This window comes from Microtus pennsylvanicus, chromosome 2, assembly GCF_037038515.1.
Source record: "Microtus pennsylvanicus isolate mMicPen1 chromosome 2, mMicPen1.hap1, whole genome shotgun sequence".
Lineage (NCBI taxonomy): Eukaryota > Metazoa > Chordata > Mammalia > Rodentia > Cricetidae > Microtus > Microtus pennsylvanicus.
In genome coordinates this window covers 108,420,760-108,437,106 of record NC_134580.1, presented here as the reverse complement: position 1 = coordinate 108,437,106, position 16,347 = coordinate 108,420,760, and the positions used below count along the sequence as shown (strand labels likewise).

General features: G+C 45.0%; 1 protein-coding gene across 1 annotated transcript; it reads left to right on the top strand.

Annotated features, from left to right (window-relative positions):
• The first annotated feature begins 236 nt into the window (after nt 1-236).
• Nucleotides 237-8,268, top strand: Snrpb (small nuclear ribonucleoprotein polypeptides B and B1). Its single transcript, XM_075962151.1, has 7 exons — nt 237-368; nt 2,101-2,252; nt 3,917-4,028; nt 5,959-6,111; nt 6,759-6,897; nt 7,200-7,325; nt 7,971-8,268. Exons 1-7 carry the CDS (start codon nt 366-368, stop codon nt 7,979-7,981), a joined length of 696 nt encoding a protein of 231 aa, XP_075818266.1. The 5' UTR covers nt 237-365; the 3' UTR covers nt 7,982-8,268.
• Nucleotides 8,269-16,347: the final 8,079 nt, after the last annotated feature.

The following is a 16,347-nucleotide window of genomic DNA, read 5'->3' as shown; positions in this document are numbered from 1 at the left end:
TACGGGTAGAAGGATCGGAAGCTCAAGATCAGCTTAGGCGACGTGTGAGACCCTGTCCAAAACAAAACGAGAGGCAGAACTCAGTAAAATCAAAACGAAGGAAAACAAACAAACAAACAACGCCAAAACTCAAAACAAAAACAAAACCCTTAACAGGCCGCACGCTGACACCTCCTTTCCACGCCCTAATCTCCTCCCAGAGGCCGGAACTACCAAGCGGAGGCCGGACCGGAAGTAGCTTCACAAGCGGAGGCATTTTGCAGGCTGCATTTCCGTTAGCGGCGGCGGGAATATCGCTGCTGGCTGTCGACTAGGCCTCTGTGGAAGCGAATCCGGCGGGAATCTGAGCCATCGGAGCCGCCACCATGGTGAGAAAGCTCGGGCTGGCCTCAGGGCGCTCGGGGCTGCGGAGTGGGGCCGTGGCTGACGGCGTCCGTGGGTTGGAGCCGCCCGTGGCGGAGAAGGTCGGGGCCGAAGCCGCTCTCTCCGGGCGCCAAAGGCCTGGGCTGTGGCGGCGCGGCCGGGCCCGGGTGGACGAGAAGGCCGCACCGGGGGCCACGGGCCGACCGCGCGGTGGTTACCGTCCCGCGGCCTCGGTAGCTGGGAACTTGTGCGGGGGCCATGAGTGCCCGGGCTTCTGGAGCCGACGCGAGCCTCCGGCCGACTAGCGGACACCGGGCCAGACGGAGGAGTAGCGGAGGTCTCCGCTGGGAAGCGGAGTCCAGTGGCGGAGGGGGCGGGAGGGTGTTTGCCCCCGGAGCGCGACCCTGCTCGGCGTCTTTTTATTTGGGGGTGTGCCAGGCGCAGGCGCGGCGCCCCGAAATAAGTTCTGTGTTCGGTCGGTTTCTGGCTCTGGGCAGCCCTAATGGAATTCACGGCGGTAGTTCGGCTTTCGGCTAAAGGAACGGCAGGGGGAGGGGCGGGGACGCCTTCTCCAGCTCATGTGTCCCCAGCAGGACTCCCGAGTGATTGGTTAGGAGCGCCCCGCTGCCCGGTGGGAGGGAGGCTTAGAACTGCGGAGAACCGCGAGAGCGAAGAGGTCGATGGCCAGACACGGTCAGGAACCTGGTCTTTGCACCTTCCTTATTCTGTTGGTAGCAAGACGTCGCTGGAAGATGTTTTCACAGGCGTAATAAACTTAAGTTGGGGGTAGAAGGGTCAGCCGGGGAAAGTGGCCGCTGCTTGAAATCTCAGTTTGTAATTTGTAATTTCTGTGCCTGAGTAGGCAGACGCGCCTGAGTTTTGAGGTCAGTTTTGGCTGCAGAGCAACGGTAACAAATAACCTCGAATATCTCCAGAAACATTACTCTGGTTGCGAAGCTGAAGAAATCCGAGGTAGCGAAGATAGGCAATCGTTTTGAGAGTTGACAGAGACAAGTCCTTACTTAACCTTCAGCTTGGGTCGTCTATTTTATCCGTAAAAAGTGGGCCCAGTTTTGAGGATTAATACAGTCCCTTTCAAGGGCCTAGCTATACGGGGAGTACTCAATAAAATATTAGCTAGTACCCGGAAAATGGACCGATGTACGCTGATCCTCGTGAGCAGCTCTTTGAGATGGTTGCTTAAGCAGAAGACATATTATCTGGGTTTTCATGTTAGGGCTGGGTGATGCCCACAGGGGCGAACAGCAATTGCAGTTGGTGGTACGGAGAAGAAGGACACTTGAGTAGGCAGAAGTGTCAATACCAGTTAGGCTTGTGGGAGTTTTAGTGCCTGTTGAATTCCAGTTCTTAGTTTAGATGGATTTAGATGTTCGTAGCACTGAGCATACACAGTGGTTGATGGCTTAATGTCTAGTCTGGATGGATTTGATTAGTTTGTGGACACTACACTTTCCTGAGACAGACACAACATAGACAAAGTCAGTTAAAATCGGAAGGTGGTTGCCTATTTTAAGGGCAAGGAGAATAGCAAATTAATGGGCAGAAGTCAAGGTTGAAAGCTGGGTGATAAGATTCCCAGAAAAAGACCATGTTTGGAAGCTAGCTGAACATGGTTGAGAAAGTTGCACCTAGAAAATTAGGCTATGGTGGAAGATTTGGGGGAGGGCAAGAAGTGTAAAGAGCCGAGCCTCACTGATCCCTGCTTCCTTCTTGCAGACGGTGGGTAAGAGCAGCAAGATGCTGCAGCACATTGACTACAGGATGAGATGCATCCTGCAAGATGGCCGGATCTTCATCGGGACCTTCAAGGCTTTTGACAAGCATATGAACTTGATCCTCTGTGACTGTGATGAATTCAGGAAGATCAAGTAAGGAGAGGGCTGGCTGTTGGGGGGACGAAGGAACTGGGGGTAGGTGGGTGGGTGGGCGGGCCAGGTGTGGGATGGCTATTCAGCTAGGTTTGCCTACCTGCTTGTGAAGGGAGACACTTCAGTGGGGACATTGGCTGCTAAGGAATCTCTTCCTTAACCCAGAAAACCTTGCTCTCTGATTCTAGCAGAGTGGAACTTGGTGAGGAGGGCGCTAGGCTTTTATTTCTCTGATTTTGCATGCCCCTGGGTACTGGGGTAAAGGGCTCTCATGTTCTCCCCACAGGTGTGTGAGGGGGGAGAGCTTGATTTTCTGGCCTCATTACCTATTTGTAAAGCTGTAGCCTAAAGGGCTCTCCTATTGCAGCCTGGTCTGAAACTGCTTTAAGAAGCCTCTGACCCTCTTCAGGGTAAGTGCTCTGCTCCCCATGTGGGTTTGGGGCCAGTCATTTTTGTTGGCATTTTCTAAAAAAAATTGGAGATATTTTCTCATTTGCTGCAATTCTGTAAGTTGATTAGCTAATTCCTTTGAGGACAATTAAACAGTATGGTCTGTTTCAGTCCTGCTCTGTATATTGAAGACATCCTGAGGCTCAACAAGTGGTGTGACTTTGGTCATATGCGCACTCCTGACATGCAGCACTTACGTGTTCTGACCGAATTCCCTTAAGTCCTTTTTGAGATTGTTTTCTTTTGTGGCCCAGGGTCAAGTATAGAATAAAAATGCAGAGACGCCTGGGTGCCGGGTGCGCGTTAGAGTGGAATTCCCACTTTAAAAATGAAGCTGCTTTTCAGATTTAAAAACTGTTGGGAAATGCTTTTTCAAATAAAATTAATGAGAAAAAAAATTAAATACCTGCTTTTTTAGTCATAAAAAACTAATATAAGCTTATTTAACATCTAAGGCAGTATGAGCTAAAATGAAGGGGAAAAAACTAAGTTTGTTTTTTTTTTTAATTCAGGACATCATTTCTTTATTTTAAAGACTATGGCTTTGGTTCCCTGCTCTCATCTTTCCGTTCCTTTTTCTAGTTTACATTTTTATTTCTTTCATCTTTTCCAGTTGTGCTGTTTGGGGTGGGTTCTTGTTTGAGGTCACCCATGTGAAATTTTTATGTGACTCTTGTAAAAATAAAGGCCTATTTAATAAGTAAGACAATATGAGCTAGAAGGGGGGATCCTTTCCCCTTTGTATGCTAAATTTCTCTTGCCCTTTCTTCCATCCCTTGATTGTTCACGGAGGGTAAAGGGTGGATTGTAGCCTTGAGGTTGAATTGTTGCTGATACACGTGGATGTGGAGTGAGTAGGATTCACTAAGGGATTGCTTAGCCTACCTCTTGTCTATGAAATCTTAAGCTGAAGGCAGGGAACAAGGTAATATCAAAGAAAACGGGGAAAGGCGTTTGCATCTTCTCCAGGGCTGGGCATTGTTGCTGCTTGTCCTGTCTCCTTGTCTGTGCATCTTCTTGATTTAGTAGAAAGCAGCCCGCCATCTTTCCATATGAGGTCATATGGGATTCTGTCTAGAGGACCTGTTTTTAAAAAGTTTATATACTGTTTGTCGAGGTGGTGTAATATAAAGCAAACCTCGGTGGTTCCTAGATAGGTAAACCTAAATGTTTCCCACCTTCTAATACTTTTTCTTTTAAAAATTCAATTTTAGGCCAAAGAATGCCAAACAAGCAGAAAGGGAAGAGAAGCGAGTTCTCGGTTTGGTGTTGCTTCGAGGGGAGAACCTGGTCTCCATGACAGTAGAAGGACCTCCTCCCAAAGATGTAAGTCCCTCCTGAATACCTCTGGAAGGAAGGTCCTCATGGGAGCCAGGCTCTGTTAGGTACTCTGGCTGTGGACTCCTTTACAGGTAGTAAATGAGTGGAGGGAGCTAGACTTTAACCTTCTCCTCAGGGAAACTCTAACCAGCAGGGGAGCTACCTGAGGCCATTTAGTCACTAAAATTAACAGCTTCATAGATTTATGTAATAACAGTGTAAAAAGAGGAGGGTTTGAATGGAGGAAAGGGGAGGGAGAAACTAATCTCAAAAAGAAATAATTTAAGATAAATAGTAGCTCCTGCTGGGTTTGGTGGCACACACCTTTAATCCCAGCAGAGGCAAATAGATCTGAGTTCAGAGCTAGCCAGGGGTACATAGTAAGACCCTGTCTCAAGAAAACAGAAACGGCTCCAAATCTTAGAATTTATGAAGGCTTTGGTGGTTACAGAATAATAGTATTTGTTGTTAATCTGTGCATCAGGGACATGAGTGTTTTTTGTGTTTGTTTTGTTTTTGCCAGTGTTTTATTTAGTCATTATAAGAATTTTAGTTTGCTCTTGAAAAATTATTCCCACCTTAGGGATGAAATAAACTAAGTTTAGTAGCTTGCCTAAGATGTCACAACTAGTAAATGGCAAACCAGCCATTTGATCCCAGATGATCTTGGCTCTGCAAACACCAATGTATGTTTATAAATAGAGCTGTCTAAAAGAACCTAACTGAATTTGTTTTCTCTCTTTATTTCAAGACTTTGTGAATCAGGAGAATGTGCTTAACCTGTATTTGTATATATGTGGCTGTTTTAATTTTTGCAGAGCTTGGTTTGTACCCAGGGTGTCATGTATGTTGGGCAATCATTCTGCCTCTAAGCTGCCTCTTCAGCTCTCCTGTGTTTATTTTTATCCACACACATGCTTCTTTGTGACACATGTAAAAGCTTGTTCTGCCTTTCCAGTTTGTAAACATCTTTCAGTCACCCTCTTGATTTAAGTCCTGCTAATGACTTAGAGATAGTCGCTCTAGTGAGTAGAGAGTAGTTTATCTCATTCCTTTCCTTATTTTGGATTCTACAGGCTTTCTTGTTTGTGAATATGTATCAGATGTATTATTTGGACACTGTCACTTAGCAAGGGAGAGTCAGAGAGGCAGTGGATCTCGTGTCTGTTGAAAGGTCAAGTGCTATTTTATTTTTATAGGAATGAGTGTAGGTATTGACAGGCTTCTCTAGACTTAAATTATAGTCTCTTTAAGGGATGATAGGTGGGTTCTTAGTCTTTCATGGAAGAAGAATGGTTGTGTGTATATATATCTATGTTAGTGTATATAATTAGTGCTGATTAGGTACCTTATAAATCTGAGAGGCTCTTAGTGCTGTTCCAAGGTGTACTTAGAATTTTTTAGGTCACCGAGCCTTTCACCATCTTTTTTGTACCAGACCCTTTTGAGCCATCAACCAGCTCCCAAATCATGACACAGACTTACTAGTTTTGAATGCTCAGCCTTTTAACTTAATCCCTTTATTTTCATCTATATTTTGCCTTGGGGCTTTTTAACCTTTTCTTACTTTCTTGCTTTCTCTATTGCAATGGCTCCCTGGCTTCTGGCCATGCGCATGTCCCCCATCTTTCTCCTCCTCTTGAACCTAGAGTTCTATTATTCTCTCTGCCTGTTTGCCCTGCCTATTCTTTCTCTGCTTAGCTATTGGTTTTTCAGCTCACTGTTAGACCTATCACATACATTAGCTAGGCAAGGTGAAACAGATGTAATACATGTCTACATAATTAAACATGCATCCCTACATCGTCAAATGCAGCATAAAAAAGTGACACACTTTTACACAGTTAAAGTAATATTCTACAGCATAAACAAATGCAACACATCTTTGCCCAGGTAAAATAATATTCTACTACAGTATTTATTTTTTCCTTTTTAGACTGGTATTGCCAGAGTGCCACTTGCTGGAGCTGCTGGGGGGCCAGGTATTGGCAGAGCTGCTGGTAGAGGAATTCCGGCTGGTGTTCCCATGCCCCAGGCTCCTGCAGGACTTGCTGGGCCAGTCCGTGGGGTTGGAGGACCATCACAGCAGGTGAGGCACTGGAAGAGGACTACTGGTTTCTGGTAGCTAAAAGGATAGGGCAGAATCCATAGCTTGACATGAGTGACCAATCTCATGATGAGTCCGGATTGTCAGACTAACAGTGTTTGTGTGAAGAGATGGACAAAAGATATTCTGGCCAACTGAATTGAGCAAAATGTTTGGTAACATTACGTATACTTTCTCTTTCCATGTCACCAGTCTTTTTTTGGATAAGATCTTTTTCAAAAATATTTTATTTATTTACTTACTTTTACATGTCAGTCCCAGTTCCCCCTCCTCTCCTCCCACTTCTTCCCTTTCCTCCCACTCTACCCCCTCTCTTGGTAATGTCTCCCCTGGGAAGTCAACTAAGTCTGTACTATCTCACCTTGTTGAGGGAGGAGCAAGTCAGCGCCCCTCCCCCCACCAAGTCTGAGCAAACATGTCACCGGTATTAACTAAAAGTGCAAGTGCTTTTTCCCAGGTTGGATTGGGAACACTTAATGTCAGGCTAAGAGGCTAGAAATTGGGCATTTGGGCTTCCTGATAGCTGACTTTTACGTGGGAAGTCCGATGGCATGCGCTGTAGCATTAGGAGACTTCAGGCTCAGTGTACTTGAGTTAGTGCTCTGTTTAATTCCTCTTTGTTATTTTAGGTGATGACTCCACAAGGAAGAGGCACTGTTGCGGCTGCTGCAGCTGCAGCCACAGCAAGTATTGCAGGAGCCCCAACTCAGTACCCACCTGGTCGTGGGGGTCCTCCTCCACCTATGGGCCGAGGGGCGCCTCCCCCAGGTGAGTATCTTCACAGGAGACCAGTACTAATCGATCACAAATGCCTTAGCTGGATTCGTGATGACATAGATCCTTGACTGAAACTGATGATGAGTTTGCGTAGTTAAGCAGGATTACTCTGAGATCCAGCCTGGCTGACTTGAGTTGGGAACTAGCTGGATGAGAGCAATTAGGAGCCCCACTCTGGCTCAAGGGCCCCTTTGCTTTAGAGGCTGTGAGGATGGGTTGGGCTATCTGACTTGGTAAACAGCTTCATATGCTTCGTCCAGCTTTTAAGAAGTCTTTTGGGCTTTTTTCTTCAGGTATGATGGGCCCTCCTCCTGGCATGAGGCCTCCTATGGGTCCCCCAATGGGGATCCCTCCTGGCCGAGGAACTCCAATGGGCATGCCTCCTCCTGGGATGCGACCTCCTCCTCCAGGGATGCGAGGTAAGTGCCTACAATAGTGGCTTTGGCTTCCTTTCCTAGAGTTTACTGGGTTGGAAACTGAAGATTGGCTTTAGACCAGATCTGGTTTTGGACCTCAAATTTAGGGAAGTGAGCTCTTGGAGGACAGCTGTGTCCGGAAAGTAGAGAGCAGGGAGTAAGCATTAGCAGGTTGGCCTTGCCTCCTTAGTGGGACAGAGATATGTTCAGTGTCCAGTCCATCAGCCCTGGATGCAAGACGAGAGTCTCTGAAATCACAGTAGAGACTGTCCGATAAATGCCCTTGACTATATTAGAGTCTCTCTTTTGCTGGGTATGGTGGCTCATGCCTTTAATCCCTGCATTCTAGAGACAGGTGGATTTCTGAGTTTGAGGACAGCCAGGTCTACACAGTGAGTCTCTTTGTCAAAACAAACAAAAAAGCCCAGAGAATATCCTGACTACCAGCCCTGTGTTCTTTCTATGAAGTCATGGTAGATCTTAAGATAAACAATGTTCAAATTTCATGACCATCTTATTTCTCTTTATTTTGCATTTGTGTTTTTTCTGGGCATAGCCCAGTTAACCCACCCGTGTTGTCACTTGCAGAGTATGGGGAGCTGGGGCTTGGTACAGCTGAGGTTGTGACTGAACTTTCTCTTGCTTCAGGTCTGCTTTGATCCTCGCACAGCATTGTGGCAGTAGTTCAACCGAGGTGTGGGTCCTATTCCCCGGAGCCGAGTTACCACACACCTGTTTGTTTGTATGCTGTTCATGGAGTCTCCCTGGATCGTCTGGTTTCCCTTTCAGGGCCCCCCTCCCTGGGGAATATGCCCTCCAAGGCTCTAGGCTCATCTTGGTCCTCCTCAGCTCCTTGCCTGTTTCCCAAAAGGCTGTACATAGTCCTTTTTTTCCTCCACTGTGACCTTGAAGCTGGTTTATAATAAACTCTTAAGAGACTGTTGTACATGCACTCTATATGTTTGTCTTTAGAAAAGCCTTTGATTTGTTGAGTGCCTAATGGTTGTTACCTTAGAAAAATTAACTCTACTCTTAGCTGCTTTCTGATAATATTTTACAAAACTGACCTACAATGAGGCTTTTTGTCCATTAGGTTTAAAGATGAGTTTGAGGAAATACTATATGCTGTTGAGTGTTACACCCTGGGCTAGGCAGGTTTTTATGAAGCAAACACTAAAGGAGAGAACCTTGTGGGATGGGGTACTGTTAGAACATTGTCTCGGGTCACACATACACAAACTGTCACCTGACTTTTAAAGGACTTGCCATGATTTCTTCTACCCACTTTGGATGATAAGGTAATGAGCAGCATTCTGGTACTTAGCACAGCAAGGCTAGTGGTGAGCCGTGGAAGTGTTGGGTTTTTTTGCATGCCAAGGCAGCTCCAGGAAATCAAAGCAATAGCAGAGGTGAAGGTCAGGGTTATCTTAATAACACAGAACATTTGATTAAATCCTTTCGTGATCGAACTGGGAACAGAAGGAAATTCTAAACAAAACTCCCTCAGCCAGGACCTGACTGGGTAGTGGTCTGTAGCTTAGTGATGGAATAAGTATTTGCCCAGTGTCTGCAAAGCAGGATTGGATCTCTAGTGCTGTGAGAAGGTCATGGAGTAACTGTACAGGCGACAACAAGTTCCTGCTTATTCTCTTACTCCTTCCACTTGGTGCTGGAAGCTTAAGCTAAGGCAGTTGTGAAGAAAATGTATAGTTAGTGAAATTAACTATCTGCACGTGAACACACGAAATGTGTTCAAGAAGTTACAAACAATTCATGAGGCCAGTCAGTAGTGAATGTATAAAGCAAAGGTGTAGGGTCAGTCTGATAAGGAAATTAATTATACTTGGGAATAGTGTATTAGAGTTCTCTAGAACAGAATGTGTGTGTGTGTGTGTGTATTAGAACATCTTGCAGCCTGCAGTCCAAGTAGTCCAACAATGATTATCTACCATTGGAAGACCAGGAATCCAGAAGTTCAGTCCACAAGGCTGGATGTCTCAGTTCTTTAGTGTTTGCCAGAGTCCTGGAGAAGTAGGCTCTGAAGGAATGGACTTGACAGCAAGAGCAAGCAGAGTAGACTACTATATTTATATAGACTGCCAACAGGTGTGGCTTAGATTAAATATGGCTCCTTCCACCTCAAAAGGTCCAGATTAAAAGTGGGTCTTCTGCTTCCAATGATTTAAGAAAAAAAATCCCGGCAGTTTTCCCATTTTTAAAAATAAATATTTGAGAGCCGGGCGGTGGTGGCGCGTGCCTTTAATCCCAGCACTCGGGATGCAGAGGCAGGTGGATCTCTGGGAGTTGGAGGCCAGCCTGGTCAACAAGAGCTAGTTCTGGGACAAGCACCAAAAGCTACAGAGAAACCCTGTCTCGAAAAACCAAAATATATATATATATATATATATATGTATATGTATATATATATATATATATATATATATTAGAGTATTTTGGCTGCATGTACCTAAGTACACTCTTGTCTGTTCAGTGTCCTCAGGCCAAAAGTTGTCAAATCCTGTGGTAAGTCACCATGTGGATGCTAGGAATGGAGCCCAACTCTTCAAGAGCAGCCAGAACTGTTAACCACTGTGCCATCTCTTCAATTATTACTAAATTTACTATATCAAGGTGTATGGACCATGGTGTCAGAGGACAACTTGGAGTCATTTCACTCCTTGTGGGTCCCAGAGAACAAAGAGTCACCATGCAAGCACTTTTACCTGTTGAACCATCTTAACAGCCATAAAGAAAATTTTTTTGTTGTCCTGGGGACTGACTCTTTAAGGACCCTGACCATACTGGGCAATTGTTCTGCTTAAGCCAATCTTCAGTCCTCTTTATTTTGAGATAATGTCTAAGTTGCCCACTTTGTCTTTGAACTTAGTCAAATCCAGACAGGCCTTAAATTTAATCTCTTTTGCCACTTCCTGCATAGCTGGGATTACAGACTTGTGCTGTCAAAAACATCCTCAAATCTTAAAAACATAAACCACTATTGACCCTTCTCTGTGATTGGACAGTTAACTTATTTTTTCATTAACAATATGATGGCTGTATTTTGCATAAATATTATTATATATTTAGCTAATTAAATGGGATTTCTGAGTTAAAGGAGGTAAACTTTAATTATCAAGAAAGTTGATTAAAGTTAATTATCTTGAAAGTTTGAGTTTATTTGCCCTGTTACAAACTGGACACACTTGACAGTTTACTAGGTGTGCCTTAGAATTGGTAGTTACCAAGAAAAAGCAATCTACTCTGACAATCAAAAGATGGTTTACCATTTATATATGTATTCTTATTTCACAATGTGAAGTTAATTTCATCTATTGTGTTGAGGAAAGGATTGTGGGGGCAATCACCATGCTGATGTGTGACTTCATAATGATTGCGAATGGGCATACTTGTTTGGTCATTCCTCCCACTTTGAGAATCATCTCTGATTTTTTTAATGACCACAAATCAGACAGTAATGAATTAGATTGTGGGGAAATACTTTTCTTTTGATTTTCCAGTTTTTAGGCGCTATATTTATGATTTAAAGGCAAAAGTTAGAAAGAAGGCAAATGTTGGGTCCAGATGCCTGTATCTAAGTCACTGCATCTAAGGAACTGGCCGATAGAGTTGTTTATGGGGGACCCTGCTTTGAGAGGTACAAGAACAGAAAGGAAAGTCTACACTGAATATCATGGGGAGCCTGATAAATATGTTTATCACCTCGCTTTGAAAATCAGACATATTTAAAACGATGATCTTTGCAAGTTCCACATCCACCAGGAGGCAGCATCGCTCTGCGGTGAGGATTGGGACAGCATATGTGGGCTCTTGTACCTAATACGAGGACTGGGGTTTGTGTCTCCGCTGTCTCCATTTCTCCCTCCCTCCTTCCCTTACAGCATCTTTTCTTTTTTCAGGAGTGAGTCTGTAGCTGTGGACTTGCTGCGGAGTTTGGTTTTGTTGTATCTTTGTCTCTTTCTGTCTGGTAAACCAGTGTTTAGCTAGGTGTCATGAAAAACACGCCCATTGCCAGAATTCCTTGTTAAGGGCTGTGAACATTGCTGGGTGCTTCACTTAAGATGGGCCCGAGAGCATGAACTGACAGAACACGAGTCAGTCTCAAGTGGGGATTTTTTTTTTTTTTTAGTAAAGTTGATTTCTATGATTTAGCATTTCAATACTAAAACATGCACCCAGTAGAAATGCTGACATTCACAAAAAGACATGTATAAAAATACACACAAAGCTGTCTATATGCAAAGCTGTACTCACAAATTGGACACTACCTAAATACACACCAGTAGTAAATTAGACAGCTTGTATTTTTATACAGTGGAGCATCTCACACCCAAGGAGAAGCACAGTGGGTCTGCAGCAATGCATGGCTACTTGACTCTTCTACACAGGTTGTCAAGTAGAGGACATCAAAGCCCAAACTCAAAACATCCGAACAATGTAACTCCATTCACAAAGTGTAAGAACTAACTGTTGTAGCTGAGTTTAACCCACACAGGGTCACACAGATGGCACAGGTGGGGGGCTGGGATGCTTTCTTTTTTTTTATCTGAGTCCTGGTTCCCCCAGGAGTGTGTGTGCGTGCATGCATGTGCTAGCCTGTGACAGAATTCGGTGACATGTACCTGTTTTCATTGGTTGCTTTGCTATGTAGCTCAGGCTGGCCTTAAACTCCTGATCTTCCAGCTCCAGCCTCCCCAGTTCTGCACATTCTTGACGTGAGTAAATTTCTGTGTGTGAATAAAACCTGTAAGGATGGAAGAGCAGACAACCAAGAGCTCTCGGAGGCAGTCTAAAGAGGCATTGGAAGCGTGAGAGCTGTCCAGAGAGTATTTGTCCTTTCTCTATATGGTCCTAACATAATTAATTTATCCATCATTTTCATTGTGCACCTACTGTGTGTGCTAGACACCATTCTTTTCTCTTCAGCTCTGAAAAGTAAGTAAAATCTGAGTGCTCGTGCCTGAGGAGCTTGCATTTTAGAGGGGAAGGTAGAAACTGAAGGGCTATGTAAAGGAATGATGCCGAGCCGTGAGAATTTCTGGTGGGGGAGACGGACTGTGTCTGCAGTGTGGTTCTGTTTCCTTAGTGACTGGAACCAGAAGTCTGTAGGAAGCAAAGCAAGGGGACAGCTCATGCAGGTATGAGGCAAGCTGAGAGAGCCTCCCATAGAGTGTTAGTGCAGAAGGCGCTGGCTGGCCTTGCTTGGTTTTTTAGAGAACACCAGGAAGGTTTTTCTGTCAAGGCAGCTCTATCTCCATACACCTTGGTTTGTTTTTGTGGTCAGAGGCAGATTTTCAGGTTTGTCAGTAGAGGGTGCTGGAGAGACATTGTCGAGCAAGGCTTTCTCTCTCTCTCTCTCTCTCTCTCTCTCTCTCTCTCTCTCTCTCTCTCTCTCTCTCTCTCTGAAAACGTGAATTTTTTATTTTAAAAAAACCTTTTTAACATACCAATTCCAGTTCCGTCTCCCTCTCTTCCTCCTACTCCCCTCACTTTTCCTACACCCCACCTCCCATCCACTCAGCAGAGAGGGTGAGGCCTCCCATGGGGAGTCAACAAAATCTGTCACTTGAGGCAGTACTAAGACCCTCCCCGCTGTATCTAGGCTAAGCAAGGTATCCCTCCATATGGAATGGGCTCCAAAGACTCAGTTCGTGCACTAGGGATAAATACTGTCAGTGGCCCCACAAACTGCCCAAGCCAGACAACTGTCACCCACATTCAGAGGGCCTAATTTGGCCTTATGCAGGCAGGTTCCTCAGCTGTCAGTCTCACTAGCTCAGGTCAGCTGTTTCTGTGGGTTTCCCCACCATGGTCTTGGCCCCTTTGCCCATAATCTTGCTCCTCCCTCTCTATGACTGGACTCATAGTTCGGCCCAGTGCTTAGCTGTGGATCTCTGCATCCGCCTCCATCAGTTACTGGATGAAGATTCTATGATGATAAGATCAATCTGAGTACAAGGTACGGTCATTTCAGGAACTTTCTCCTCTATCATTTAGATTCTTAGCTGGGGTCATCCTAGTGGAGGCAATAAAGAAAACACAAACGGAGGGAATCCTGAAATGGGAAATGTGGGTGAGCAATCAGGAGGCCTTTTCTCTTGCAGCCCAGGTGGGGTGATTTCTCTGGCACCAAGATTCTGCAGGGAGAGGGCTTTTGTCATGCACAGTAGGCACTGGCACTAAGCACTGGCATTCTTGGGTGGTGTGGTGCCACAGAGCCTGTGGACAGTTCCTCAGCAAGGCTTTCCCCAGCAGATTTACTGCAAGTTCTGCTAAGATGTCACAGGAGCTTCTCCATTGCTCCACAGCCTCCCTACCCAGCAAGGCCTGGCTCTCAGGCCTGTTAGGGGTGGACAGGGGACTATGCCTTTCCTCGGACACTCTGTCTCAGCCATTGAAGTGGTATCTGCTCTAGAAACCTGTGCTTCTGCTCTTTGATGCTCTGTTTCTTACTAACATCCTTACAGAGCTTCTGCCTTCCGAGGAGACCTGACTGATGGAGATACCCAGTTCCACAGGAGTTAAATTATAATCAAAGCTGAATTCAGAGGAGTCAGGGAACCCCAAAGGACACTTGCTTTCACTCTGGGTGAAACGGGACCTAAAGAGGGGAAGTTTCCTGGAGGAGGGATGGGGCAGGCGCTGCAGAATCCCCAGCAAGGTGACAGCATGAGTCGGGGTGGAGTTGGTGATGATGAGAAGCATATTCTGGGTGTTTATTGAAGGGAAAACAAATAGATTTTTTTTTTGAGACAGGGTTTTTCTGTGACACATTCTTGGTTGTTCTGGAACTCGCTCTGTAGACCAGGCTAGACTTGAACTCACAGAGATCTGCCTGCCTCTGCCTCCTGAGTGCTGGGATTAAAAGTGTGCACCACCACTGCCCGGCTCACATGGGACACTCTTAAGGATACATCATTCTAGGCTGTAAAATAAATCCCAATTACTTTTTAAAATTAAGTCTATTATTTTAAAATGACTAGATTCACATGCAACTGAAAAAACAGTTCAGCTAAGTCCCTCGTATCCTTCAGGAATGTTGGCCCAGTGCTAACATCTTGAAAACTGTAGGGCAATATTATAGCTAGAGTGTTAGCCTTGATGTGATCATGGCAGGGTGGTCCATCCCAGGAGACTTGTGTGTGTGATTCCTTATACCTATTCTCACACTCTTTTCGCTATATTCTAGACTTTGGGCAACTAGAAATCTGTTCTCCGTTCCTATCATTTTCTCATTTTAAGACTTTTAAGTGGAATCACAAAGGATGTGACCTTTTAGAATTTTTTTTTTTTTTTGGGCAGGATCTCAAGTACTCAAGGTGGCCCTGAAATTACTATTTAGCCAAGAATAATCTTGAATTTTCCAAATGCTAGGATCACCACACCGAGTTTATGCAGGGCTAGAGAGTAAGCTTAGGGATTTGTGTATACTAGGTGAGTACTCTACCAACTGAGTGACATCCCTAGCTCCACGGTTGGCTTTTAAAACAAAAATTGACATAATTCTGAGACATTCTTCCAGGTGTTATTGATGTCAACAGTTCCTCTCTTTTCAAGGCTGAGTAGCATTCCACAGCGTGGGTATATTACAAGCTGTTTAAATGCCAGTTGAAGGACAGACGTGTTCCACTTTGGGATTATGATGAACAAAGCTGCTGCAAGCATCTACACACAGGTTTTTGTATGAACACCATTTCTCTGGGTTAAATAAACAAAATTACAGTTGATGGACTCTATATGTGAAGTTGGGACTTTTTCTAGGGTCTTGACTGGACCTGAGAATTAATCCCATCCCCAAAGACATAACTTTAGAGGGTGTTCACCAGGAAACAAAAATGTAGAGAATCTGGATCTTTCCTCTGCAGCCCAGATCTATTGTTGAGGCCCTGGAGCAAAGTTTGCATTATGTTTAGTATGCTTCAACTCCAGAATTTCTGTTTAATTCTTATATAGAATATCTACTCCTTGGTGATAATCTTTAGCTTAAGATGCTATTTTCATCATTTTTTAACTTTTTATATATTTCTCCAGTGTGTGTATGGTGTATGCATATATGTGTGTATATGGAAGCCAAAGGTTGATTCTCTGCCCTGTTTTTGAGCCAGGGTTTCTCACTGAGCCTGGGGATCACCGGTTTGTCTAGACTGGCCCTGAGCTTCCAGGGAACCACAGGCCTAGAGATCACATTACAGGCTTCTGCTTCCCGGTCCTCAGGCTTGCACGGTGCTTCACTGACTGCGCTATTCCTCTGTCATCTTTTAGCTCTTTGAACATTTCAAACAGCTGATTTTTGTAGGTTCATTGTCTGGGCTTCCTCAGGGACAGCCTGTTTCAGAGGTTGTTGTTTTGGACCTGTGCCAGATCTTGTTGCTTCTTGTATGTAACCTCACCTCTGCCCCAGAACTTTAGCTAATATTGCATGGTGAATCTGGAAGCAAGCTCCCTGTCTCCCCAGTGGGTATTGCTGTGGGTTTTTGTTGTTTGTTGGTGACTTTCTTGACCTAATTCTGTAGAGCTGTGTGTAGAAACTGGAATCTTGGTGTATTGCTGGTAAGTGCCTTAAATGGGAGACTCCCAGGCTTTACCAAGGTTCTCTGTGCTGGGGCACACCTTCATTCTTTGGCAGGAAGTTTGCCACTCCTCATTGTCCCCTACTTCCTGCTCATGCATCCCTGCAAAGTCAGCTAGAGGTGGGGTGATTGCTTAGGACTCCCAGTCTTTCCTGGGCAGTGCCCAGTCCTGCCCCGTCCTGGGCTTGTGTGCAGGGCTGGGCAAGCTCCCTAGATCCTAGGCCTGTGTCGGAGCACATCGAAGTCCCTATGACCAGCTAGTTTCCATCTTTCCTCTTTCTAGATCTCCACTCTGATTTTTGTTGAACTCCAACTTTGGGAAGCTATCGTGTTTCTTACTTTCTGCCCTACAGACTGCGGTACAAAGCAGGAGAGCGGTATGCTAATGCCCAGATTCCCCTTGGTTCAACCACACTGGGCACCTGAGAATGTAAACA